This window comes from Zootermopsis nevadensis, unplaced genomic scaffold (assembly GCF_977971745.1).
Source record: "Zootermopsis nevadensis isolate Lab colony 2312 unplaced genomic scaffold, Znev_1.0 Znev_ptg000064l, whole genome shotgun sequence".
In the NCBI taxonomy this organism is placed as follows: domain Eukaryota; kingdom Metazoa; phylum Arthropoda; class Insecta; order Blattodea; family Termopsidae; genus Zootermopsis; species Zootermopsis nevadensis.
Window position 1 is genome coordinate 2,503,277 of NW_028259195.1, and position 26,801 is coordinate 2,530,077.

The following is a 26,801-nucleotide window of genomic DNA, read 5'->3' on the forward strand; positions in this document are numbered from 1 at the left end:
GATATGATGAATCATCAAAGGATCATCGAACCATCCCCGACAGAAGACAGACTTCCAGTTTATCTTCCTCACCGCACAACGCGTATCCGCCATTCAGTCCCATGGGGATGTTACAATACACAGGTACTAAATAAACTAAGAGCAAGATAGAATACTAAGCCTCTTCTCTGTATCGACCACGTTCATCTTCAGTGTCTGGTTGGGTTGGAGGGTTCTTGGAATATTTAATCTTTTTTGCTGTTACATTTGGTGAAAAGTTTGAAGTTGGATAGGATGTTGTGTGTGCGCATACGTGTGCCTGCATGTGTGCACATTAATGCTTTATATTGCATAAATTATACTTGCTATTCTGTGAGTGGTAAATCTTTTCCAGCCCCTGCAATGCCATTTTAAGAGTTTTAAAATTTTGTTGTTTACCGACTAAGTTTGTGTACCTGTTATCATGAAATACAGATTAATAGTTAACTTCTGCAGCATTAAAAGTGTTGCCTTGTCAGTAGGCTCACGAGAATACAATTCTAGTCTGTTTTTTTATATTGTGTGCCAGCACTTGCATTTATTAGCTTGCTGTTTGCATGATTTGGTTGTTTAGCTAACAAATAGATAGTTCACATGTTTCTGTTGCTTATTTCATCAGTAGAATAACACTGCTTAACTATAAGACAGTGTTTCCTTTTAATATCATAATATATTATTTTTATTTACAGGATGGATGATCTATGCAGGGGTAATAATACACAGTGAAGAAGAAGGAGCTTGTATCTTGAAGATTTCTGTCTTCTGGGTTGCTGCGCTGTGTAGACTGGTCGATGTTAACTAACGTTTCGGAGGTCATACTGCCTCCATCATCAGGGCGATGAGTATGAAGATTTCTGTCTTCTGGGTTGTTGCGCTGTGTAGTCTGGTCGATGTTAACCAACGTTTCAGAGGTCATACTGCCTCCGTCATCAGAGTATGAAGATTTCTGTCTTCTGGGTTGTTGCGTTGTGTAGACTGGTGATGTTAACCAACGTTTCAGAGGTCATACTGCCTCCGTCATTAGGGCGATGAATGTGCCAGTTGGGTGAGTGGTGCTGTTTATAGGAGCTGGACCGTGAATGGAGTATGACCTCTGAAACGTTGGTAAATGTCTACCTGACTACACAGTGCTACAACCCAGAAGATAACTATCTTCGTTCACACTGCCATTAGAACCTCAAATCCTACTAAGAAATTACTTAATATATCTCAGAGCAGTGCTTTGATTCAGATTAACAGTAAATTGGTATGCTGCATCTTGTCTTAAATATGTCAGTATCATTAACAATTATAATGGGCACAAATCCAGTATTTCAGTACAGCCCCTGCATTGTAACTTGCATACCCACAGTCAACATCTTTACTACAGTGATAACCTGAAAGTTGATATTGTTAACCTCTACAGTTCGGCAACACTATGCAGAGTTAAACAACTAGTTTTGTATCAACCCTGAATATGGAGACTATATGAACATTTCCAAAATGTTGGTAAAAACTTGCCGTATGGGATCACAACCCAGAAGATCACAATTGGCATTGCCTTAAATAGCTTTTTCTTTGTCATTGTTCATATGGAATGAGCTGTGACTAGTTAAGGGCTGGACAACTGAAATGTTGTCCTCTAGCCTCTGAATCCAGACTCGTATCCAATGGGTACTGGGGTCCCTTCCTCGGAGTGTGGTGTGACTGGGTCGTGATGCTGACCACTCACCCTCATCTAGTGCTGAGGTCAAGAATTAGGAGCTATACCTCCACTTCCCACAAACAACCTACATGGCGCATAATGGGATGGCTTTACTTTTATTGTGCATGTGGAATGTTATTACCATGCAGTCTTTTCCTCATTTAACACTTCAGAGACAGGGAAATCAGTCTCCAGCATTTCACTGGAAGGAAGCAAAGAAGGCCCATATGTGTCTCTGCGTTGCTTAGTGAGCATTTTGTGGAGTGTCATTGATACCACGACAGAAGATCTTTTGTTTTTAGTGCCAAATAGACCTCTGCAACAGGAAACCTTTGTCTTGCCTTTTGGTGGTCTGATAAGGGATGGTTATTTTCATATGAAGAGAGAATGGCTCCCTGAAGAAACTCCACAGCTATTGCAGTACCCTCCAGAATACCAGAGTGACCAAGAAACCGACTGTAGTTCCTCCCAATAGGAGGCCCATCAGGTGGTCTGTGAATTTCTGTAGTTCACCTACTCCTTGTTCTCTCCCTTGAGATTAAAGATGATATGCGTATGACATGATAAAGATGGTTCTGAGACACCATCCATTTATCTCACATGGATTAAAATCTATTATTTCCTGCATTCTATTGCTGAGGAAGGTGAACCTTTCTCCTTGATTTAATATTTGTAAATTTTTGTATTCTGGGTATTCCAGTAGTGCTCTAGGATTGGTGACCAAACTTCTCTATGTTACTTGTTGTGATTAATAAGGCCATTTGCCTTTCCCTGCAGTAGTTAATTATGTCTGCCAACATAGACAGCAGCAGTTTGATTGAGTCACAGAGCAAGTATGCAGAACACCCTTGCCATTGGCTCTGTTCTTCACTGGGATTGGTGTTGAGTCAGGTCAGGTCAGGTCTGAACAGCATAAATACCATCATTGTACACTCTCAAAGCTAGGTGAGTGGACCCCTTTTTGGGGAACTTGTCTGTGCCTATCCTCAGACTTGAATTCTGCTCTTGTAATCTCATAAACATGGTAGCCATCTGCACTGGCTTCCGAGGGATCCATGCCACAAATTTTTCTGAGTTCTGGAATTGATCCAGTCTTCACAACTCTCAGTCTGACTCTCTCCCAGTGACTTATCGGTGAAATTACGCCTCAGAGCCATTCCTTAGCTGCTGCTGCTGCTCAAGATAGGTATAGGTGTCATGGAAGAGAGGGATAGCCTTTCTCTTCAGGAAACACATCAGTTTCTATCTCCGCACTCTACACCGTTGACCGTGAACTTCCACAGTGATGCCCATGTCCTGATGACCACCATACCTGAGCATAGCCGGTGGATCCATGGCTGCTGACAGCTGGATATCTCCGGCTTCCCTCTGCAATGTACTGACTTGAACAGCAGAGCCCCCATCATTGGTCCCAGGCTGAATCAGCAACAGAGTTTTTCAGTCAACCTTCTTGAGGAAACCTTTCCTCTTTCTGCCCCTCTTATAATGCAAACCAGCCTGATTATTCTTCTTGATGGTCAGGTTCGAGATACCTGTTTTAGCCAGACCCTTCACCAGAGCTCCTAAGAGATTTTGCCACTTCTCTCCATGTTTACAAATTTGAGAACCCTGATAGGTTGTTATAATGGCATGCATTATTATGTTTTGCAGAAGTCCAGCTCGAGTTCCAGAGATTCCGATCCCCATCGAACTTAGAGCCCCGGCTTGCAAGGGCTTTGAAAGAACTGAGAGTCGTGGAGGAGGCAACTTGCCTGTTAGAACTTGCTTCTGATGATCCAGAAGGGATTGAAGGACAACTTAAGCGTTGCACGGTATGAAAACAGAAAATTGTGATACAGAGCACGAGCAGATCTATATTATTATGGACATAATTATCCAGGACACTCAGTGTGTTTGTTGAAATTCATAGAGAAGCGAGGGGGGACATTAATTCAAGTACCGTAATAATTCAGAGCAAGAAGATGGCTGACCGTCTTCGGAGATGTTGCGAATGTGTAGTCTGGTAGATATTGACCAGTGTTTCAGAGGAGAATGCTGCCTTCATTATCATACTTATTACACTGATGATGAAGGTAGCAAACTCATGTACGTATTGCGAGAACATAGAATCTCAACTCAGAGCAGTTTCCTTTCTTGTGATGAAAACTGCGGATAAGAACAGGCACATTAGTGCTGTTCCATATCCTCATTGAGTTCTTTTTAACGTTTTGTGACTCGCTAATTTTTATAGTGAGATGTGGTTTGCGCCCCATCTCACTTTATTTCATTCATAGCAATAATTTGAGCTGCTTAATGCTAGACGAAGTTAGTACCACGACGTGTTGAAACGACAGAAGACTCGATTACTATCTCATCTTCTGATGCAATTGTACGCAGGCCACCACCATGTAATATTAAATATTAAGATAAATTTAAAATATACCTGAAAAAGTATAAACAATATTAATACGAGTATATACACCCCCATTTGATTTATTCAGAATTTAAGGTGCGTACTTAAAAAAGTTTACCACACATATTATAATAGTTTCACTATGTTTTAATATAATTTGTAATATACAGCTGACTTTCAAAACGCTGTGAAGTTGACTCAGCACAAATATGTTTCCAGTATATTTTTTCAACAGATTATTTTGAACCCAGATATAGTATAATGATTTTTATTTATAGTTACAGATGTAATTATCAGACGTAATTTTTACTCAAGGGAGATTTAAGAGTATTTCCTTTGCTTCATCATAAAGCAGCATTTCGTAAAAAGAAGTTTCTACGGACACAAGCAAATCTTTAAAAATGCCAGATGTAGTTCTCACATGTTTCTGATTCTGTAGGTCATCTTTAAAAATGAATGTGAAAGGAGCTTCACTTGAACAAAAGAACTCTGGCAGTCGAGATGAGCGAGTTCGAGAATCAGACGATGCACCGAGCACCTCTAAATTCCGAAGAGATGATGACGGAGACGAATCCAGTTCTAGTGGACACCCCTCAAATGTGAGTTCTATGTAACTGGTGTGTGTGCGCGTACATGCGTGAATATATACTGTATATGAGTCCTTATTTATAGGCACATGATTACACACGCAGAGCATAAATTATAATATGTACCAGGTTGCCATGTTACTAAATATTTGTTTTGGTGCCTGGGTTTCTTCTAAGTCGTGTATTCATGTGTGAACATTTTAAGAATTTGGATCTTGGAGTTCCACTTTTGTTGTACTGCAGATTGAAGTTTCAATCTGTGTGTCATGAATTGACAGAAAAGTGTGGAACTTTGTACATTATAGGAGCCCCTGAAGATTGATTATTATAGATGTGATTGATGTGTTGCAACTGAACTAGCATGGTTCTGGTGCTCAGGGACAAGTTTGCCTCATTTGTAGAGTTTACTGCAATTTTATTTTAAAAGAATATTGACATTACAGGAACCAAAATCTGGGATCATTGAAAAAATATACATAAATTTCATGTGCCACTCATCCTTGGAGGTTCGTCTGAACGGAAGAGGTAATTTTGTTTTTGGGAAGAATGGCAGTGGCAAGACTGCAATAGTTTATGCTCTTGTACTTGGTTTGGGAGGTAACCCAAGAGCTATTAAGAGTGGAACCTCTTTGAAAGGTAACATATTGTAACAAGTTGCTAAGGTCATAGGTTTAGTCTTTGCTTATCTAGCTTGAATTTAGTCCAGTCTGAAAAGTCTGAGTGTACAGTCTACACAGGTAATGAACTGAAATTTGTCATCTCTTATCTTCCCTTAAAACTAATTTCACAGTACATATTATTTATGTTTTTAAATTTCTTTAATCTGATTATATAAAATAATTCATAGTGTGTACGTGTGTGAGCTTGGTAACTCAGGGGGCAGAGAAGATCCAGCATATTGTGCGCTGGATATTCTCCTACCATGACTTACCATTCCTGCACTGATGAAAAAAATTATACCATGGTATTTATTGCCAACCCATTAAGTAAATTTTGTAAGATCGTGATGTTTAATATCATCAAGCCCAAATGACTGAATTAGAGAACATGAGAATTGCGAAGGATCCTCTCAGTTAACCTAATACTGAATGAACAGTGGATTTGGTCCGAAACTTTAATTTTATTTCATATGATATTGGAAGGAAGATTAAGTGTGTGTATCAGAATTTTAGAATTGTTCCTGTTTCTTCCAGAATTTATAAAGAAGGGTAAAGTCACTGCTACCATCGAAGTGACATTGAAGAATACTGGTCACCTTAATTACGAGAGAGAACAATATGGTGACCATATAATTGTAAGGAGACGCTTCGATGCAACTGGTCGCGGCACATACGAAATAAAGTCAGAAGAAGGTACTGGGCTTTCTTTCCCTCTGCTTTTCCTTCATCTCAGATATTGGATGCTCTCAACAAGAAATTTGTTATCTTTAAACAATTAGTTTTTTATAAATAAAATATGACTTGTCCCCTTCCTGATTGTATATGTGTTTTAAGAGGGCATTTTACCATGCACACTGATTATGTGTAAATGTCTGTTTCGTCATATTTGTTTCAAATATGTTCTGTTTTTGGCTGTTTAAAAAGATGTGCAGATTTCAGGCCCATTTTACTGAAATTGCGTAAAAGTGTCATATCAGGCTTCTTCTTTTCTGAGAGTCCTGTTGGTCTTCCTCCATATACAGCATTATATAGGAAGTTTCAGTTTATTTCAACTCGCGTTACTTGATGTATTGAATTAATAACTTGGGTGAAGGTTGATTTACAAAATTTATGTACTGTACTCCATTCAAACTAATAGTCTCGATTGACTCTACTATATTACAAAATTTACAGCTTTTAAATATTGAAGATTTCTGTAAGTGGCACATTGCCTATCATTTCATCTACGTTAAATTGGCAGCAGGTCCCGACCGTCTCAATGAAATAGTTTGTTTGGAGTAGCAGTTGATCACATTTGGGTCAGTGGGTTACATTACTGTGTATATCATTTCTCAATTGTTTCCTGTTGCAGGTGAAGTAATTTCCAGGAAAAAAGAAGAACTGGACAAAATTGTTTCAGCATTCAACATACAACTTGACAATCCCGTGACAATTCTGAATCGGGAAGATGTCCGGGAATTCCTAAACAGTAGCAGTTCTCAGAAGTACAAATTCTTTATGGAAGCAAGGAAGGTAGGACATGTGCAGAGTCGATGTCACATAAACGAAAGGTCACTACCATTTTAAACTCTAAGAAAGAGGTTGTTATTCTGTTCAAATGTTGATTAATGTTTACAATAGAATGAGTTTTATGTTACAACCTTTTTTACAATTCAAATGGCTGTCATTTTCTCTTTAAATGATTAAATTGTGTAATGCACTTATTTGCATCTGCGCTGTAGTGAATGCATATCAGACTGAACAGCAGTACCAGTTTTATTTTATTCAGACAAATTTACAATTAACTTGGCTTGAGATCCCAATTTCCTTCTCGAAGGTATCACCACCTTGTCGAAGGCAATCTGCCGGGTGAGGAGGCTTGCGTGCTCAAATGACCCTTAGGGCTATGCCGGCCTGAGCTTCGGCTCATGGTAGGGTCACCCAAGCCGGACAGGTCTAAGGAGATGCGCTAGACTAAGAGTGATACCCTGGTCCTCCAGGTTGGGGGTTGGGTGTAGGGCTAACAACCTTTCACCTTTAAAAAAAATATGTGTTACGAAAAAATCAACCAAGCCTCGGATCAGGACGGACTCTTTGGCACGACCACGGCAATTGAAAAAGGACATGAGATTTGGTACCTGGAACATTAGGAGCCTCTATAGGGCTGGGGCACTGAAATCAGTGTGGAGGGAATTAGGGAATTATAAGTTAGACTTAGTGGCAGTGCAGGAAGTGCGATGGGAGGGGGAGGGCACGATCCCAGTGGACAATTTTACATTTTTCTATGGAAAGGGGAATGACAATCATCAGCTAGGGACGGGTTTTTTTGTTCATAGCAGAATTAGGGCAGCAGTTAAGAGAGTAGAATTTGTTAGTGACAGGTTGTCTTACGTAATTTTGGAAGGACGTTGGTGCGACATCATTGTCCTTAATGTTCATGCCCCAACTGAAGACAAAAGCGATGATATCAAGGATAGCTTTTATGAAGAATTGGAATCAGTATTTGATACATTTGGCAAGTATCACATGAAAATTCTGCTAGGAGATTTCAATGCAAAAATTGGGAGGGAGGATGTCTTCAAACCCACAATAGGCAGCGAGAGTCTCCATGCACTTAGTAATGATAATGGCGTCAGAGCAGTGACCTTCGCTACGTCAAAAGATTTAATTGTAAAAAGTACAAAATTTCCACACCGTGATGTTCATAAATACACTTGGACTTCCCCAGATGGCAGAACACACAATCAAATAGATCATGTTTTAGTAGATAAGAGAAGGCAGACAAATGTAATTGATGTGAGATCATTCAGAGGAGCAGATTGCGACACTGATCATTATCTGGTGGTAGCAAAAGTGAGGGAGCGGCTTTCAGTAAGTAGACGAACTAAACAAAATTTTGACACAGAAAGATTTGATTTGAAAAAATTAAGTGAGGGAGAGGCAAAGGAACAATATCAAGTTGAAATTTCGAATAGGTTTCAAATTTTAGAGACAAATGAGGATAATGAAAGTGTGGACATCAACAGGGAGTGGGAAAATGTCAGAAACTGCATCAAAATTTCAGCAAAAGAGAAACTAGGATACTACAGGAGAAAGCAAAATAAACCGTGGTTTGATGAAGAATGTTCAAAATTAATAGATCGAAGGAAGCAAACAAAATTTCAATGGTTGCAGAACCCAAACAAAACAAATGCGGATAATCTATGTAACGTGAGACGTGAGGCTAGTAGAACCTTTAGGACTAAGAAAAGGGAATACCTGAAGGGCAAAATTGCTGAACTTGAGACAAATAATAAGGAAAAAAACATCAGAGACCTGTACAGAGGCATTAATAACTTTAAGAAAGGATATCAACCCCAGACTAATTTGGTAAAGGATGATAGTGGCAATTTGCTTGCAGATCCAATAAAAATTGTGAATAGGTGGAAAAATTTCTTTAGCGAGCTCTTAAATGTTCATAATACTGGTGATATTAGACAGATTAAAATGCATACAGCTGAACTGTTGGTGCCAGAACCTAGCTTAGATGAAGTGGAACTAGCCATTGGGAAGTTGAAAAGTTATAAATCTCCAGGAATTGATCAGATTCCGGCCGAATTAATTAAAGCAGGTGGCAAAGGGTTGCATATGAGGATCCATAAGCTTATTCAGTTAATTTGGGATAAGGAAGAGATGCCACATCAATGGAAGGAATCCATAATTATTCCTATTTATAAGAAGGGGGACAAGACTGAGTGTGGTAATTACCGAGGAATATCGCTGCTATCAACCTCATACAAAATTCTATCCAACATTCTTTTGGCAAGATTAACCCCATATGCGAATGAAACTATTGGGGATCATCAGTGTGGGTTCAGACGAAACAGATCAACGATTGATCAGATCTTTTGCATTCGTCAGATACTAGAGAAAAAATGGGAGTTCGGTGGGACTGTACATCAGTTATTTATAGATTTCAAAAAAGCCTATGACTCTGTGAAGAGAGAAGTGCTATATAATATTCTTATTGAATTTGGTATACCAAAGAAGCTAGTGGGTCTAATAAAAATGTGCTTAAATGAAACCTGCAGCAAAATTCGAGTAGGTAAATATGTATCTGAGACATTCCTCATCAAGAACGGTCTAAAACAAGGAGATGCTTTGTCTCCCTTGCTCTTTAACTTTGCGCTAGAATACGCCATCAGGAAGGTCCAAGGTAGGCAGGAGGGTTTGCAATTGAACGGGACACATCAGCTATTGGCATATGCTGATGATGTTAATTTATTGGGGGACGATATAAATACAATAAAGAGGAACGCAGAAGTTTTACTAGAGGCTGGTAGACAAGTGGGGCTGGAAGTAAATTCAGAAAAAACTAAGTACATGTTAGTATCTCGTCATCAGAAGACAGGCGGGCAAAATTATCTTAGGGTAGCTAATAAATCCTTTGAAAGGGTTACAAAGTTCAAATATTTGGGAACAACAATAACAAATCAAAATGATACTTGTGAGGAAGTTAGGAGGAGACTAAATTCCGGAAATGCTTGCTACTTCTCAGTCCAAAATATTTTGTCTTCCCGTCTGATTTCTAAGAACCTGAAAATTAAAGTATACAAAACAATAATCTTGCCTGTTGTTTTGTATGGGTGCGAAACATGGTCTCTCACTCAGAGGGAGGAACACAGATTGCAGGTGTTTGAGAATCGGGTGTTGAGGAGGATATTTGGGCCTAAGAGGGAAGACGATGGGGCGTGGAGAAAACTGCACAATGACGAGCTTAAAAATCTGTACTGCTCCCCCAGTATTGTGAGGGTGATTAAGTCGAGAAGAGTGAGATGGGCGGGACATGTAGCGCGCATGGATGGGACAAGAGGTGTGCACCGGGTACTGGTTGGGAAACCTGAAGGGAAGAGACCGCTGGGGAGACCTAGACGTAGATGGGAGGATAATCTCAGGCGGGATCTATCCGAGATAGGAGTTGAAGGAAACTGGATTTTGTTGGCCCAGGACAGGGTCCGGTGGAGGGCTTTGGTTAATTCGGTGATGAACCTTCGGGTTCGGTAAGCCATCTAGTTAGTTAGTTAGTTTTGAGATCCCAATTTTCTGTCGATGTTGATCTTGCTAGTTGTAATGCCATGTGGGTACCTTTTGTCTCGGAGGAACATACTGGAGGAAAGATGTTCTTCCATGACTTTGATACTCACCTGTTCTCTGTGAGAAACTCGAACTTCATCCCCACTTTCTGTTTATCCTTTCGGGAAATACGCCGTTGGCGACGGATTTTGTGGAAGTCACTTGCTTTGAAAATTATATTTTTATTTGTTTGTGGTTTATTTTTCGCCACTGTCATTAGCTACTAGTTAAGACTTTATGGCATTAGATGATATATAATGGATGGGAAAGGGTGTGTCCTCACCTAATTTAAGGTACTGACCCAGGATGTGCCTGGAGGGACTGAGGGAAGTCTCAGGATAATAGGTCTCCAGGCTGAAATTTGAACCAGGGACCTCCTGTGTATAAAGCACATGGTAACTACACTGCTGCAATGGTTGTTTGTTTTATGCTGTGTTTATTCCAGAAAAATTACTACTCATTTACTATTAAAAATTGTAATACTCAGGGGAAGTAAAAGAAGGCAGGGAAATTTTGTATTGTATGTAAGGAAGCCAGGGTCCACCAACTGAAGAAGAATAACTACTAACTAACTAACTAACTAGATGGCTTACGGAACCCAAAGGTTCATCACCGAATTAACCAAAACCCTCCACCGGACCAACAAAATCCAGTCTCCGTCAACTCCTATCTCCCATAGATCCCGCCTGAGATTATCCTCCCATCTACGTCTAGGTCTCCCCAGCGGTCTCTTCTCTTCAGGTTTCCCAACCAGTACCCGGTGCACACCTCTTGTCCCATCCATGTCCCGCCCATCTAATTCTTCTCGACTTAATCACCCTCACAATACTGGGGGAGCAGTACAGATTTTTAAGCTCGTCATTGTGCAGTTTTCTCCACGCCCCATCATCTTCTCTCTTAGGCCCAAATATCCTCCTCAACACCCGATTCTCAAACACCTGCAATCTGTGTTCCTCCCTCTGAGTGAGAGACCATGTTTCGCACCCATACAAAACAACAGGCAAGATTATTGTTCTGTATACTTTAATTTTCAGGTTCTTAGAAATCAGACAGGAAGACAAAATATTTTGGACTGAGAAGTAGCAAGCATTTCCAGAATTTAATCTCCTCCTAACTTCCTCACAAGTATCATTTTGATTTGTTATTGTTGTTCCCAAATATTTGAACTTTGTAACCCTTTCAAAGGATTTATTAGCCACCCTAAGATAATTTTGCCCGCCTGTCTTCTGATGACGAGATACTGAAGAAGAATAAGATTGTATTTGAATGTTTTATATTTGTGCAGATTGTAATGTGCAAGCAGCAAGAAATCAGGTGACTTGTCCTCTAGGTTATGGTAGAAATTTACCAACGTTTCGGAGGCATTAAGCGCCTCTGCCAGACTACACATTGCAACATTGCATCAACTTCATATTTATCGTGCTTGCTTACATTTTGTTAAATCTTTGTAATAGTATGAGTTACACTTGTAAATTTTGTACTGGAAGTTGCTACGTCAAGTTTTGATGTAAGTGAAAGTAATAAACTCGGTGTCATTTGCAATCAATGATTAAGTGCCACTTCTGTGCAACTCCTTTGGTGTTGTGGTACTATTAAATGACAAATGCACATTTTTTAAAAAATGCTACTTTCATTTGAGTGAGAAATCAGACTTTGGAAGCTGCTGGCAGGGGCACAGTGGTTATGGATCAATTGTTACTGATTCCAGACAACTGACATCACAGACATTGGACCATCACTGTTACGCTGTGCATACATTTCTTAGCTCGTTAAACATTTGTTTAAGTTGTTAAATATGAATTCATGAAGCCGTTGTTGTTAATCCGTAAATATTGGTCTTGTGGGTTGTAAATCCATGTGGATTTGTATGTAAATACCAACATTCCTGAGGAACGTCCTGCTTCCATCTTTAGGGCTGAAAATATCGAGGCAGTATGTTCCTCTGAATTGTTGATATTTGTTACGTGAGTAGTATGAATCCTAGTAGCTGTGGCTAATAATTTTTCGCTGGATAAGGTGAAAATGCAGCTGTTCAGGTACTCCTGCCCTACCAGGTATTTTGATTTGCGTTTTTGAAGACTGTAGTAGCTGTTGTCTAATGTTATAGGAATTTGAACTGTTTCTTTTGTGGTTATTTAGTTTCTGTTTTGTATGTTTCAGGATCTAGAAAACATGATCGAACCACGTGATATGATTGATTTGCAAGTGAAGTCCCTTTTCGAGAGTTTGCTCCAAGGGTGCGGACGCAAAGTAAGAATCAGAACATTTCTCTAAAACAGTAGTTCTCAACTTTTCTGTTTTATGGACAAGTAGTCTCTCTCAAATCCAACGTATTGTCAGACGTGTGGTGGGATGATATTTAATTTTAAGTGAAAAATCAATAGAAGTAAATTAAGTCGTATGTAGGCAAAAGTGTTTGGGGTTTGACAGTGAAAGCTGAATCAGATGTTTGATGTTTGTGGCCTCTTACGTGTTCTGTTAACTATGTTTTTAATTTGTAATGTGTTTGTGTCTCCTCAGAGACTTTGATTTTGGCAAATGTTGATTGCAGGGTGAAATTAAGATTGATCACCAAAAACAGACGTTGGAAGTGAAAGTGTCGTCTATGAATGACCCTCATGTAGAAGACATCATGCCTACAGGAGATTGTTCATACGCCATTGTTCTTGTTTCGTGTTACCTAGAAATTAGTTTGTGGTACTTGGTACAGGCATTGTGCCAATTCTGCCTTGAATGATTGTTTGTGGCTTTCAGTTTCTCATTCATTTATACCTTCTCGTCTTCATGGATTAAGTATCTTAATGCCTTTATCAGCCTCATCACCTTGCCAGCATCTCCCTGGTTCCCTTGTAACTCTGCCTTGTTTGTTTCAATTCTGCGCTGTATCTGTTACACCTTATCGATTTTTGTACCATATTTTACAATTTATTTGCCCAGTATTTTGCATATTTTCAAATGTGTATGGCCAACAGAATTGTGTGATGATGTTAATGTATTTATTTTGACAGAATCATTGTACATAAATCCCTTCTAGTTTGCTTTTCACTCTGAATTCATGAGTCACAAATTCATAGTCGGAATACATTTCTAACTTTAGCGTGTGACTGTATACACCATATTTTAATTTTAATTTTAATATAGTGATTTCCACAAAGACTGAGGTATCGTAGACATAATCCTCAAATATGACCTGTGCCATGCATGGTATTCAGAGTAAATTGTATGAGAACTGTAAGCTACGCCGTCACCAGACGACACGTAGAACGAATAAATAGGCCACATGATTTATATGAAGCAGAGCAGGCTTTGTATAAATGTTATCCTTACATTGGCATTTCATAGGTGATTTTGTAAGTCCTTGTTTTAAGGTTTTTGTTGCTTCTTTAGTTAAATATTTTATATTTCAGGATATGATGAATCATCAAAGGATCATCGAACCATCCCCGACAGAAGACAGACTTCCAGTTTATCTTCCTCACCGCACAACGCGTATCCGCCATTCAGTCCCATGGGGATGTTACAATACACAGGTACTAAATAAACTAAGAGCAAGATAGAATACTAAGCCTCTTCTCTGTATCGACCACGTTCATCTTCAGTGTCTGGTTGGGTTGGAGGGTTCTTGGAATATTTAATCTTTTTTGCTGTTACATTTGGTGAAAAGTTTGAAGTTGGATAGGATGTTGTGTGTGCGCATACGTGTGCCTGCATGTGTGCACATTAATGCTTTATATTGCATAAATTATACTTGCTATTCTGTGAGTGGTAAATCTTTTCCAGCCCCTGCAATGCCATTTTAAGAGTTTTAAAATTTTGTTGTTTACCGACTAAGTTTGTGTACCTGTTATCATGAAATACAGATTAATAGTTAACTTCTGCAGCATTAAAAGTGTTGCCTTGTCAGTAGGCTCACGAGAATACAATTCTAGTCTGTTTTTTTATATTGTGTGCCAGCACTTGCATTTATTAGCTTGCTGTTTGCATGATTTGGTTGTTTAGCTAACAAATAGATAGTTCACATGTTTCTGTTGCTTATTTCATCAGTAGAATAACACTGCTTAACTATAAGACAGTGTTTCCTTTTAATATCATAATATATTATTTTTATTTACAGGATGGATGATCTATGCAGGGGTAATAATACACAGTGAAGAAGAAGGAGCTTGTATCTTGAAGATTTCTGTCTTCTGGGTTTTTGCGCTCAGTAGTCTGGTCGATGTTAACCAACGTTTCAGAGGTCATACTGCCTCCGTCATGAGATCGATGAGTATGAAGATTTCTGTCTTCTGGGTTGTTGCGCCGTGTAGTCTGGTCGATGTTTACCAACGTTTCAGAGGTCATACTGCCTCCGTCATCAGGGCGATGAGTATGAAGATTTCTGTCTTCTGGGTTGTTGCGCTGTGTAGTCTGGTCGATGTTAACCAACGTTTCAGAGGTCATACTGCCTCCATCTGCAGGGCGATGAGTATGAAGATTTCTGTCTTCTGGGTTGTTACGCTGTGTAGTCTGGTCGATGTTAACCAACGTTTCAGAGGTCATACTGCCTCCGTCATCAGGGCGATGAATGTGCCAGTTGGGTGAGTGGTGCTGTTTATAGGAGCTGGACCGTGAATGGAGTATGACCTCTGAAACGTTGGTAAATGTCTACCTGACTACACAGTGCTACAACCCAGAAGATAACTATCTTCGTTCACACTGCCATTAGAACCTCAAATCCTACTAAGAAATTACTTAATATATCTCAGAGCAGTGCTTTGATTCAGATTAACAGTAAATTGGTATGCTGCATCTTGTCTTAAATATGTCAGTATCATTAACAATTATAATGGGCACAAATCCAGTATTTCAGTACAGCCCCTGCATTGTAACTTGCATACCCACAGTCAACATCTTTACTACAGTGATAACCTGAAAGTTGATATTGTTAACCTCTACAGTTCGGCAACACTATGCAGAGTTAAACAACTAGTTTTGTATCAACCCTGAATATGGAGACTATATGAACATTTCCAAAATGTTGGTAAAAACTTGCCGTATGGGATCACAACCCAGAAGATCACAATTGGCATTGCCTTAAATAGCTTTTTCTTTGTCATTGTTCATATGGAATGAGCTGTGACTAGTTAAGGGCTGGACAACTGAAATGTTGTCCTCTAGCCTCTGAATCCAGACTCGTATCCAATGGGTACTGGGGTCCCTTCCTCGGAGTGTGGTGTGACTGGGTCGTGATGCTGACCACTCACCCTCATCTAGTGCTGAGGTCAAGAATTAGGAGCTATACCTCCACTTCCCACAAACAACCTACATGGCGCATAATGGGATGGCTTTACTTTTATTGTGCATGTGGAATGTTATTACCATGCAGTCTTTTCCTCATTTAACACTTCAGAGACAGGGAAATCAGTCTCCAGCATTTCACTGGAAGGAAGCAAAGAAGGCCCATATGTGTCTCTGCGTTGCTTAGTGAGCATTTTGTGGAGTGTCATTGATACCACGACAGAAGATCTTTTGTTTTTAGTGCCAAATAGACCTCTGCAACAGGAAACCTTTGTCTTGCCTTTTGGTGGTCTGATAAGGGATGGTTATTTTCATATGAAGAGAGAATGGCTCCCTGAAGAAACTCCACAGCTATTGCAGTACCCTCCAGAATACCAGAGTGACCAAGAAACCGACTGTAGTTCCTCCCAATAGGAGGCCCATCAGGTGGTCTGTGAATTTCTGTAGTTCACCTACTCCTTGTTCTCTCCCTTGAGATTAAAGATGATATGCGTATGACATGATAAAGATGGTTCTGAGACACCATCCATTTATCTCACATGGATTAAAATCTATTATTTCCTGCATTCTATTGCTGAGGAAGGTGAACCTTTCTCCTTGATTTAATATTTGTAAATTTTTGTATTCTGGGTATTCCAGTAGTGCTCTAGGATTGGTGACCAAACTTCTCTATGTTACTTGTTGTGATTAATAAGGCCATTTGCCTTTCCCTGCAGTAGTTAATTATGTCTGCCAACATAGACAGCAGCAGTTTGATTGAGTCACAGAGCAAGTATGCAGAACACCCTTGCCATTGGTGTTGAGTCAGGTATATAAATGGATCTTCCTATAGAAGTACAGTAAATATCATGGCTGCTGTGTCAGAGATATACTTGTATGCTCTGCAGTCAATTTCTCACTGAGTTTATGAGTGCCCAGTTTGCTGTGATGCTAGTTAATCTGTAGGAAGGACAGCCCCATTCTCAGATAACTAAGAAGGAGCCACCGACCCCCTTTGTCCATGCCTCTGAACAGCATAAATACCATCATCATACACTCTCAAAGCTAGGTGAGTGGACCCCTTTTTGGGGAACTTGTCTGTGCCTATCCTCAGACTTGAATTCTGCTGTCGTAATCTCATAAACGACCGCCACAGTGGTCTAGTGGTCAGAACACTAGCCTTGTAATCCTGGGGTCCCGGGTTCAATTCCCGGTGGTGCTCAGATTTATAACTTGTGTTGGGCAAGACCGTGGTCTAGGCAACACGGAGTTTTCCTCCGTGGCATCCCAACAATTACTCCATTCACACACAGAAGAAGGCAATGGCAAACCACTTCTGGATCATCTGCCAAGAACGTATATGAACAGGTCCCAGTCCGAGAAAAGGATGGAAGGATCCTGTTCATATGGACCTGTCGTCAGACAGAACACTAATAATAATAATAAAAAAAATCTCATAAACATGGTAGCCATCTGCACTGGTTTCCCAGGGATCTATGCCACAAATTTTTCTGAGTTCTGAAATTGATCCAGTCTTCACAACTCTCAGTCTGACTCTCTCCCAGTGACTTACCCGTGAAATTACGCCTCAGAGCCATTCCTTAGCTCATTCAAGAACACACATAAGTGTGCTGCTGCTCAAGATAGTTAGGTGTCATGCCTTTCTCTTCAGGAAACACATCAGTTTCCCTCTCCGCACTCTACACCGTCGACCGTGAACTTCCACAGTGATGCCCATGTCCTGATGACCACCATACCTGAGCATAGCCGGTGGATCCATGGCTGCTGACAGCTGGATATCTCTGGCTTCCCTCTGCAATTTACTGACTTGAACAGCAGAGCCCCCATCATTGGTCCCAGGCTGAATCAGCAACAGAGTTTTTCAGTCAACCTTCTTGAGGAAACCTTTCCTCTTTCTGCCCCTCTTATAATGCAAGCCAGCCTGATTATTCTTCTTGATGGTCAGGTTCGAGATACCTGTTTTAGCCAGACCCTTCACCAGAGCTCATAAGAGATTTTGCCACTTCTCTGCACGGGGAGAGGATAACCATGTTTACAAATTTGAGAACCCTGATAGGTTGTTTTAATGGCATGCATTATTATGTTTTGCAGAAGTCCAGCTCGAGTTCCAGAGATTCCGATCCCCATCGAACTTAGAGCCCCGGCTTGCAAGGGCTTTGAAAGAACTGAGAGTCGTGGAGGAGGCAACTTGCCTGTTAGAACTTGCTTCTGATGATCCAGAAGGGATTGAAGGATAACTTAAGCGTTGCACGGTATGAAAACAGAAAATTGTGATACAGAGCACAATCATGAGCTGATCTATATTATTATGGACATAATTATCCAGGACACTTAGTTTACATACATCAGTGTGTTTGTTGAAATTCATAGAGAAGCGAGGGGGACATTAATTTAAGTACCGTAATAATTCAGAGCAAGAAGATGGCTGACCGTCGGAGATGTTGCGAATGTGTAGTCTGGTAGATATTGACCAGTGTTTCAGAGGAGCATGCTGCCTTCATTATCATACTTATTACACTGATGATGAAGGTAGCAAACTCATGTACGTATTGCGAGAACATAAAATCTCAACTCAGAGCAGTTTCCTTTCTTGTGATGAAAACTGCGGATAAGAACAGGCACATTAGTGCTGTTCCATATATTCATTGAGTTCTTTTTAACGTTTTGTGACTTGCTAATTTTTATAGTGAGATGTGGTTTGCACCCCATCTCACTTTATTTCATTCATAGCAATAATTTGAGCTGCTTAATGCTAGACGAAGTTAGTACCACGACGTGTTGAAACAACAGAAGACTCGATTACTATCTCATCTTCTGATGCAATTGTACGCAGGCCACCACCATGTAAGATTAAATATTAAGATAAATTTAAAAGATACCTGAAAAAGTATAAACAATATTAATACGAGTACGTACACCCCCATTTGATTCATTCAGAATTTAAGGTGCGTACTTAAAAAAGTTTACCACACATATTATAATAGTTTCACTATGTTTTAATATAATTTGTAATATACAGCTGACTTTCAAAACGCTATGAAGTTGACTCAGCACAAATATGTTTCCAGTATATTTTTTCAACAGATTATTTTGAACCCAGATATAGTATAATGATTTTTATTTATAGTTACAGATGTAATTATCAGACGTAATTTTTACTCAAGGGAGATTTAAGAGTATTTCCTTTGCTTCATCATAAAGCAGCATTTAGTAAAAAGAAGTTTCTACGGACACAAGCAAAGCTTTAAAAATGCCAGCCCAGTTTTTAAAAAATTTGAACATGTTTCATAATTATCACAGATACTTTGAAATGTAATCTGAGGACAGGAATGTTGGGTTGAATTCCCCTTGTATCGTCACAGATAAAAACGTGAAAATTTTTAAAGCACTGTTACATACTGCAATTTGTATTTTGAGTCTTCTGATTCCAAGTTGCACCAACATAACTGCTATAAATTGGCTCTGATTAATCAGAGTTCAATTGGAGAGGGCATCCACATGCACCGAAGAAACGTATCGATCAGTAACAAACAAAAACTTCGCCAAATTATCTTTATCAGATGAACAAGAAATTGTAGTAGGAATTCAAATTAAATTATAACCTATAATAACCTTAATTAAAGCAATTAATTGTAGCACATATGAACTAAAACAAGGAAGGTTAAAAGAATCAGGCCAATTGAGGAGGGCATTTAAACACAAATTACTTACCTTACGTACATTTATGCCAGCCGCTCTCGTCTAAAACTTCTTTGCAGATTATAGCAAACACCGGTCAATGATTGACGATAGAAGACGGATTACCAACCACAGATCGTATATCAATTGCGAAGTGCTCATCCTGCCATCTATGAACAATGTAGATACAACATAATGATGCAGAGATGCCAGTAGATGGACGAGGTATTTAACAGAGTCACCAAAGATAAAACTGTTTGTGTTACATTCACATGATTGAATGCTTTGTTGGGGGGGGGGGGGGGGCAATAGTTTTTGGGTTTCGATTACTGCATGAAACATTACCGTAAAATGTGAACTGCCATGGAGCAAATGTTTGATGGATATGGTCCCACAAGTAAAGGAATAGGACTTCTTTCAAAAATGGCTTGCACTATATTAATTTCATAATTATAATTTCTCAGACACCTGCAATCTATGTTCCTTCCTTAGAGAGAGAGACAACGGGCAAAATTATTGTTTTGTATATATTGATCTTTAGTTTCTCAGAAATCAGACGGGAAGTCGAAATATTTCGAACTGAAAATTGTCGAGCATTTCCAGAATATAGTCGCCTCCTGATTTCCTCATATCATTCCGATTTATTATCGTTGCTCCCAAATATTTAAAATTTGTCACGCTTTTAATGGAATGGAATCAAAGAGCAGGATAAAACCACATCTTACATATTTTTCATTTACACTGACTGTGAAAATGCTCCTGTACCGTCTATAACATGATCTTGTGTCATTTTGCCTCTCATTTATCTTTCTGACATCAAAATAAAACAATAAAATATGCAGGTCTGTTATTTCTCCTACCCAATTTAGGGATTCCCCTGTTGTTCCGCTCTGTTCGTTTCTTTGAGCAACAGAAATGCCTGAAGGATTTCTAAATTTACTTCCACTGATGGAACAATCTGAATGACAAATAAGAAAACAATTTCATATATACACGTCACGTAACAGATATTAATAACCAGTGAAACTATTTTACATCTGCACCTCTTACTGCTCTTATTTCAAATAATTCATTTAACGTACATACACGAGGCGAATTTGTTATCTTCAGATCTAATACCAGGGCTAGGAAAAATCAGTTGAAAGATTTACTATAAATAAGAAAGTAAATCAAAATGTTTCTCATTTATGGTGGCATAGAAGAGAAATTTACTGTCATGTCGGTCAATCTCATCTTAATTTCCGCTTTGAAAATTCAATTTTGTTTTCCAAAATGCAAGATTGTGGTCTGTGTTTTCAGAGGAAGTGATCCTTGCTGAGGAAAGGGCCACAGAAGAGGGAAAAATTGCACTTAATTGAAGGTGAGTTAAAAACAAATGCATGTTGCATTAGTTTTGGTTTTGTTATTATGAAAAAATAAATATTGTAGATAGGTGATTTTCTTTCGAAACACTTCGCAACAACAAAAAATTGTTTGCGTATTAACCTGAGTATCTTAGGTTCTCCTTACTTCCACAAATCGTATATCTTATATGTCAACAGTGTTACGCCTGTTAATACGAAACTAGATTGATTCTTATTTTGATTGACGAATTTTAAGTTTGTCATCTTACTTAAGTATTTGGGTTTGAGTTAAAACAAATTGGACCTGTGCACATATCTAATTATCACTTTAATATCAGTTTGTTTACATTTTGAATATGTTCCTTATAAATACTGTATGGCGTGATCTGAAAACCATTTTTCTTTTAATAAGACCAGTGAAAGTATACATTTGTTACGATATATTTCATTTGTTTCACCATCGACAATTATATCGAAGTTACAGAACGTTACTCCACAAGAAAATATGATGTGTTTATTTCTGGTAGTTGTTTGAAGATGATACAGAATGAAATTTGAAAGGTTTCAACAAGTCAGATCTCTACCCCTTCTGCCATGTGCCATTGGCGTCAGTTCCTTTGTTACTCCAGAAGGGTTGGTGAAGTCTCTCAGGCTTACCCTGTTATATTCTTTTGGGGGGTATTCCAAGAAATGTGTCTACAATTTCACAGTTGTCATCAGAATTTACTGAAATGAAGGAACAGATATGTAGTATTTGTGCAGACATTTGAATATGTATCCTGTCACTAGAGGTGCCCACGTATGGGAACAGTTTCAAATTTTCATGTTCCAGAAATTTAAATAAAATGTAGTATTTCTCAAGAGAATGGCATAGCAGGTGCAATTGGACTTTGTATAGAGAACTTGCCAGATGAAATGAAATGCTACTATCAGGACTTTGCTCTCTTTGTTGAGGACGTGAATATCAAAATTGAGGTTAAGTCATTATTCTTTGTTTATTGTCATTAACATGTAATTTTCAGACTGAATTTTGAACTTGATTTAAAGCTGTTTTATATTTAAGTATATCAGGTGTGACAGATCATAAGATTCTACTGCATTTCTTGTCATTAAGAGTTAAAATATATATATATGAATAATTGCTGCTGTGTCTTGTTACAGTATTGTAGTTTATTTATTAACTACAATTTAAATTGCATTATAATAATTAAATCAATTTGAATTTTGGTTGATTTGAATAACAGTATACGCTTACAGACACAAATTAGTGATCCGTAAACGTGGATTTAATCGTGTTTGTTCATTTTACAAATTTATACTTATTGCAGGTGCTGGGAAATCTTTGGCCACGAAATAAATATGACGAGTGAGTTTATTAAGAAATCGCTTGCAGTGTCCGAGCGGAATGAGTATGGGATCCATGACTTACTTTTATACTACGTAAAACGTGAGCTGTCAGATAAAGAAAAAGAAGGTTTGTAAATTACACTGGCACTTTTACATGCGTATTCTTAAATCTACTGAATTTGAATCGCCGTGAATATGAGGAATAGACACATTGAAGGTAGGATTCAGCTCGACACGTAGCAGATGGATTTTAAGGGAAAAAAAATATAACTGGATTTAAATTCTGCATGCTACCCTATAATTCCAGGCATTTACTTAAGACTACAGACACATTTGGTTATTCCTACCCATCACTTTCACACACAGAATGAACATAATTCGCTGGGACGATACGCTACAGACTTGTTTATAATTAATAATCTTCATTGATAGAAAGGGGATCTGGGGTAGCTGAGTCAGTATAGATTTGATCCCCAACATGGACAAAGGGTTTTTCCTCCTCCGAGGGCTGCCTGCCCCTATCTAGTGTCGAGGTTAACGCCAAGTGCCTACATGGCGTGTAGTGGGACATAAAAATGATAATAATACAAAAATAAAAGTTGCTTATTTAAACATGGACTTTCATGCTTTTTACTATCGATAATTATTTTCATAACTCATTCAATTAAATCAGTCGAAGCGGTATAATTTTTAGATAATATTTCCATAAAGACTAATTAATTACAGAATGTATTCTGGCCAGAGAACAATAATTTTGATTTGTTCATTAAATTTCTTCTATTCTACCTGAGCATTTGTGGGTATCTAAGGTTATGTTTGTCCCTAAAGTTTGGGACTGAAAAAATGTAGTCCGACTGATATTACGCAGTGATGAGCCTGGCCACTATTAAAAAAATTGTTGCCTGCTCGCAGTAAGTCGAGAAAAGTTTGTAATAAATTCTGTGAAATATAAATTGTTTCGCACTAAGATATATTTCATATTCATGTAAGCAGTTTGATATACTTGGATGAAGTATTTTAGATTATTTCTCTTATCACGGAAGCGTACCGTGCTTATTTTAATGTGTTAATTATTTTAGTGAAATATATTCAGTTGTCAATACTCCTTAATGGAAATTGGAAAAGCGATGATTATAATAACAGAATTAAAATCCGTATGTAGACGACAGTATGATTGTTTATTGCACAGCTCGGATCATTGTAAACCCTCTCGGCTCTTGTATTTTTTCCTTTTCATTTGTATTTTAAGTTACAAATCAATAGAACTGGATGAGACAGTGTCATATTTGGTAGCTGGGGAAAAAACTGGTAACAAATTTAATAGATAAAAAGATGTTATCTTTCCAGGATGAACATCTCACATCGGTGCTACAAGACTTTGAACAGCGGCTTAGATTTACACGAGTACCAACATACAGATATTGTTCAGTGTGGATTGCAGGAACATAGAAATAGTCACGTTTACAAGAAAGCATTGAAGATAGCTAAGGAACGGACTAATTTAGTATTTAAAATCGCTGACTTGTTCCGTAGGTACGTTTGATATTAAAATTTTTGCTCTAACCACCTCTTTTCCCTACAAATTCAAGTTCCTTTGCGTGTGTGAAAGGGTTCCATGTCGAAGCAGGCAAGACTCTCCCCCGCCATAAGCCGCTTCTAGCGGGGAGAGCTGCATAGTGGCGGCTCTCGCCTGAAAGGGTCCAATGCGTTTTGCTGGGATTTCTATCTCTAGCAGTCACTTCAGCTCACGTGTGAAAGGGCTATGCCGGCCGGAGCTTCGGCTCATGGTAGGGTCACCCAAGCCGGACAGGTCTAAGGAGATGCGCCAGACTAAGAGCGATACCCTGGTCCTCCAGGTTGGGGCTTGGGGTTATAACAACCCCACCCCGGAAAACGATTACTGTTAGGATACTCTCAAAAGAGCCTCGGATGGATCATTTTGGTAATGGACCCTGGCAAACGTTCACGGACTCGGAAGCGAACCGCGACACTGACCGTGGCCACATGATGACGGAGGTGCTGAAGTATGGGATGGACGTGGCAGGGTTTCGAGCCTTTAGGAGACAGAATGTGCAAGATAAGGCTCGAAGGACACTTCAGAAACTTGTCCTTTGTTTGGAAGGTACCAAGTATGGGAGTGGTCAATCAGATTGATCATGTCCTGGTGTCGAGAAGGCATTCCTCTTCTGGGCCAGGCGCTGGGAGGGCAGAGAAAGATTAGTCTCTGGGGAGTTAGAAGTTTGGATTCCTCGGCACCGCTCCCCACTAAAGGTCACCCCACCGCGCTGAAACCTTTAGCCAAGGGCCCCGGTTCCCAGCCGGGACCCGCTCCCTCGACACACGTAGCATCTAGGCGCAGCTCTCCCGGAGACAAGTCCGTTTCTCTCAGTGGAACGTCAGCTGACAGCCACTGCTCGCACCCAAGTGGACAAACAGTTTTAAGTTTCCTATCATCAGCATGTTTTATGTTCTTATGAACATCATTCTGACTCCCTGTGTTTCAAAGGAATCTCTGTTTTAATGATTCAGATCAATGTACTATATCTCTTCTGACATTATGGTACTAGAACACAGAAACAATGTATTTCAAGTGCTCTGATTAACCAACACAATTATCAAACCTTAAAGAGCCTCGAAAGCTTGAAATGTTGAATGAAAAATATGGGAAACCTAATATACCTTAGGAGCTTTGACATTAAGGATCAGAGAAAAGTGTACAAGCCCATACACAGAAACTGGTTTATTGAACAATACAAACTTCTATAAATCACTTACAATTTATGGCTACTGAACGTGCTGATAGACTCCCATTAATATTTTTCCCCGAAATTCACACAAAACAGATCTATCATGTATTTTAAAACTTTAAATATATATTCTCGATTCTCGTAACAAACTGTCATTAACTACCGATCTCTTTTTAACTGTGAAGTGTTGTCTTTCATTCCTGGTACAGACTGCGTTCTTGAATATTATTTCGACAAATTTTGGGCTTCAAACTGTTCGGGGTTTCCATCGAGCAGGAAATAATAATTCAAGAACCATCTGACACGGCAGATTCTCTACCCGGATCAGGGCATGAACATCATCCTCACATATTATTGAATCTCGAACACGCTGCTCCCGCGTAACTGGTTTATCTTGCAGTCAAAGTCATTAAAGTCGAATATAAAAAATAAAACAATTAAATAAAATAAACCGAGGTCTGAATTTCTCTTATTTGTAAGCATCTGTAATCTTAGCTAGAGAATTAAGCACGTGTGTGGATGAAGCCAAAAAGTATCGTCCACATACACAGAGCTGAAAGATGTATCTGTCCATCGTACAAGATTAAATCCTGTCACATACAGATTAAGATCGGAGTACAGGTAAATAACAGAAGAGTTTGGACACCATGTGGGCTTGGGCTCACAGTTCTTCAGACCTGCGGATAGAAGCAACAGATCCTCCGAAACATTGGTATCTACGAACAAGCCCCAGAGGCTTGACAACCCAACTCCGTCAGAACCTCAAATCCCACAAAGTTTATTTTTATGTTTAAGGCTTTGACCGGGATGTTCTTTTGTTAAATCTTACGTGGTACCGCCTGATTCGACTTCTAATGGTGAGGTGAAGTGTTTTCTTCGCGGTACGGTCTGGATTCGTAAATAATATTCAGACGATCTTCGGCTTCAAAGGGTTAAAGTGAGAATCATATGATATCCATAAATACAAAATTAAGATAGTTATTATTAAAGCAGATGGTATATACATTTACCACTGGGATTTAAAGAGTTGAGAAGGGCTGAAAGTTTATTGTAATCATTTAGAAACAGCAAAAATATTAACATGAAATTAAACTAATCGGATTCGTTGCTTATTCTTAATTCACGTAAGTGCTCAGATTACACAGCACAGAGTAGCAACAAAATTACTCTAGTCAGGATGAAATTAATTCCGGTGAAAATTAACATTTCTATGTCAATGAAACCAATAAATGATAAATCATTCGTACAAACAAATTGAACCGCGTGTGTTAAGCTCAAGTATAGACGTTAATATAGATATCCAGGGCGAGGTTAAATTATGTTGACCTTGAATCTCATCGCCTTGATGATGGAGGCAGCCATCTTGATCTTTTTCGTAAACTAAGATCAAACAACGCACATGGACTCTTGAGAGTCGACCGAAAGAGCACGTAGACACAAGAAGCGCTGATTTTCACATTTTTAGATTCTGTCACGGGGACGTATTTTCCTTCTCTCCGGCTCGAGTTCGATTCTCGTCATATTTTAATATCACGCATCCTCTGTTAGGCTGTCATATGAATTATCTTCCTTCTCATGCAACGAAGGGAGTGAAGTCGTATCTGGTACATGGCTGAGGAGGGGGGTGGGTTACAAAATCCTTTCGCTTGGTTTCCACGTCTCTTGGCTGCTAAGCTTCTATAAAAGAGTTTTCGTAGTGCGAAAGCGGCGTACGTCTGATAAGATAGTGTAATTGCGTCATATTGTGAATATTATATTAATTATTTGTTTTAATCCGTCTGTATTTTATTTGTAGTGTTCTGTCTGACGACAGGTCCATATGAACAGGATCCTTCCTTCCTTTTCTCGGACTGGGACCTGTTCATATACGTTCTTGGCAGATGATCCAGAAGTGGTTTGCCATTGCCTTCTTCTGTGTGTGAATGGAGTAATTGTTGGGATGCCACAGAGGAAAACTCCGTGTTGCCTAGACCATGGC

General features: G+C 39.1%; 1 protein-coding gene and 1 long non-coding RNA gene across 4 annotated transcripts in view; both read left to right on the forward strand.

Annotated features, from left to right (window-relative positions):
- LOC147871119 (structural maintenance of chromosomes protein 6-like) lies at nucleotides 1–13,824 on the forward strand. 2 transcript variants are annotated; one of them, XM_087341148.1, is made up of 8 exons: nucleotides 1–123; nucleotides 3,353–3,513; nucleotides 4,534–4,693; nucleotides 5,125–5,317; nucleotides 5,875–6,033; nucleotides 6,692–6,852; nucleotides 12,592–12,681; nucleotides 12,983–13,824. In XM_087341148.1, the coding sequence occupies exons 2-8, from the start codon at nucleotides 3,473–3,475 to the stop codon at nucleotides 13,166–13,168; spliced, it is 990 nt and encodes a 329-aa protein (XP_087197274.1). In that variant the 5' UTR covers nucleotides 1–123; nucleotides 3,353–3,472; the 3' UTR covers nucleotides 13,169–13,824. The 2 variants fall into 2 exon arrangements, with proteins under 2 accessions (XP_087197274.1, XP_087197275.1); XM_087341149.1 differs by lacking the exon at nucleotides 1–123 and adding an exon at nucleotides 714–860.
- The window catches only part of LOC147871118 (uncharacterized), a 48,512-nt gene that overhangs the window by 17,319 nt on the left and 4,392 nt on the right, over nucleotides 1–26,801 (forward strand). The gene's annotated exons all lie outside the window — the stretch shown is intronic.

Excerpts from the sequence above, each read along its gene's own strand:
- LOC147871119 (XM_087341148.1), top strand. The coding sequence starts at position 3,473 with ATGATCCAGAAGGGATTGAAGGACAACTTAAGCGTTGCACG. Across the intron at positions 3,514-4,533 it reads GACAACTTAAGCGTTGCACG|GTCATCTTTAAAAATGAATG; the intron begins GTATGAAAACAG and ends CTGATTCTGTAG. Across the intron at positions 5,318-5,874 it reads GAGTGGAACCTCTTTGAAAG|AATTTATAAAGAAGGGTAAA; the intron begins GTAACATATTGT and ends TGTTTCTTCCAG.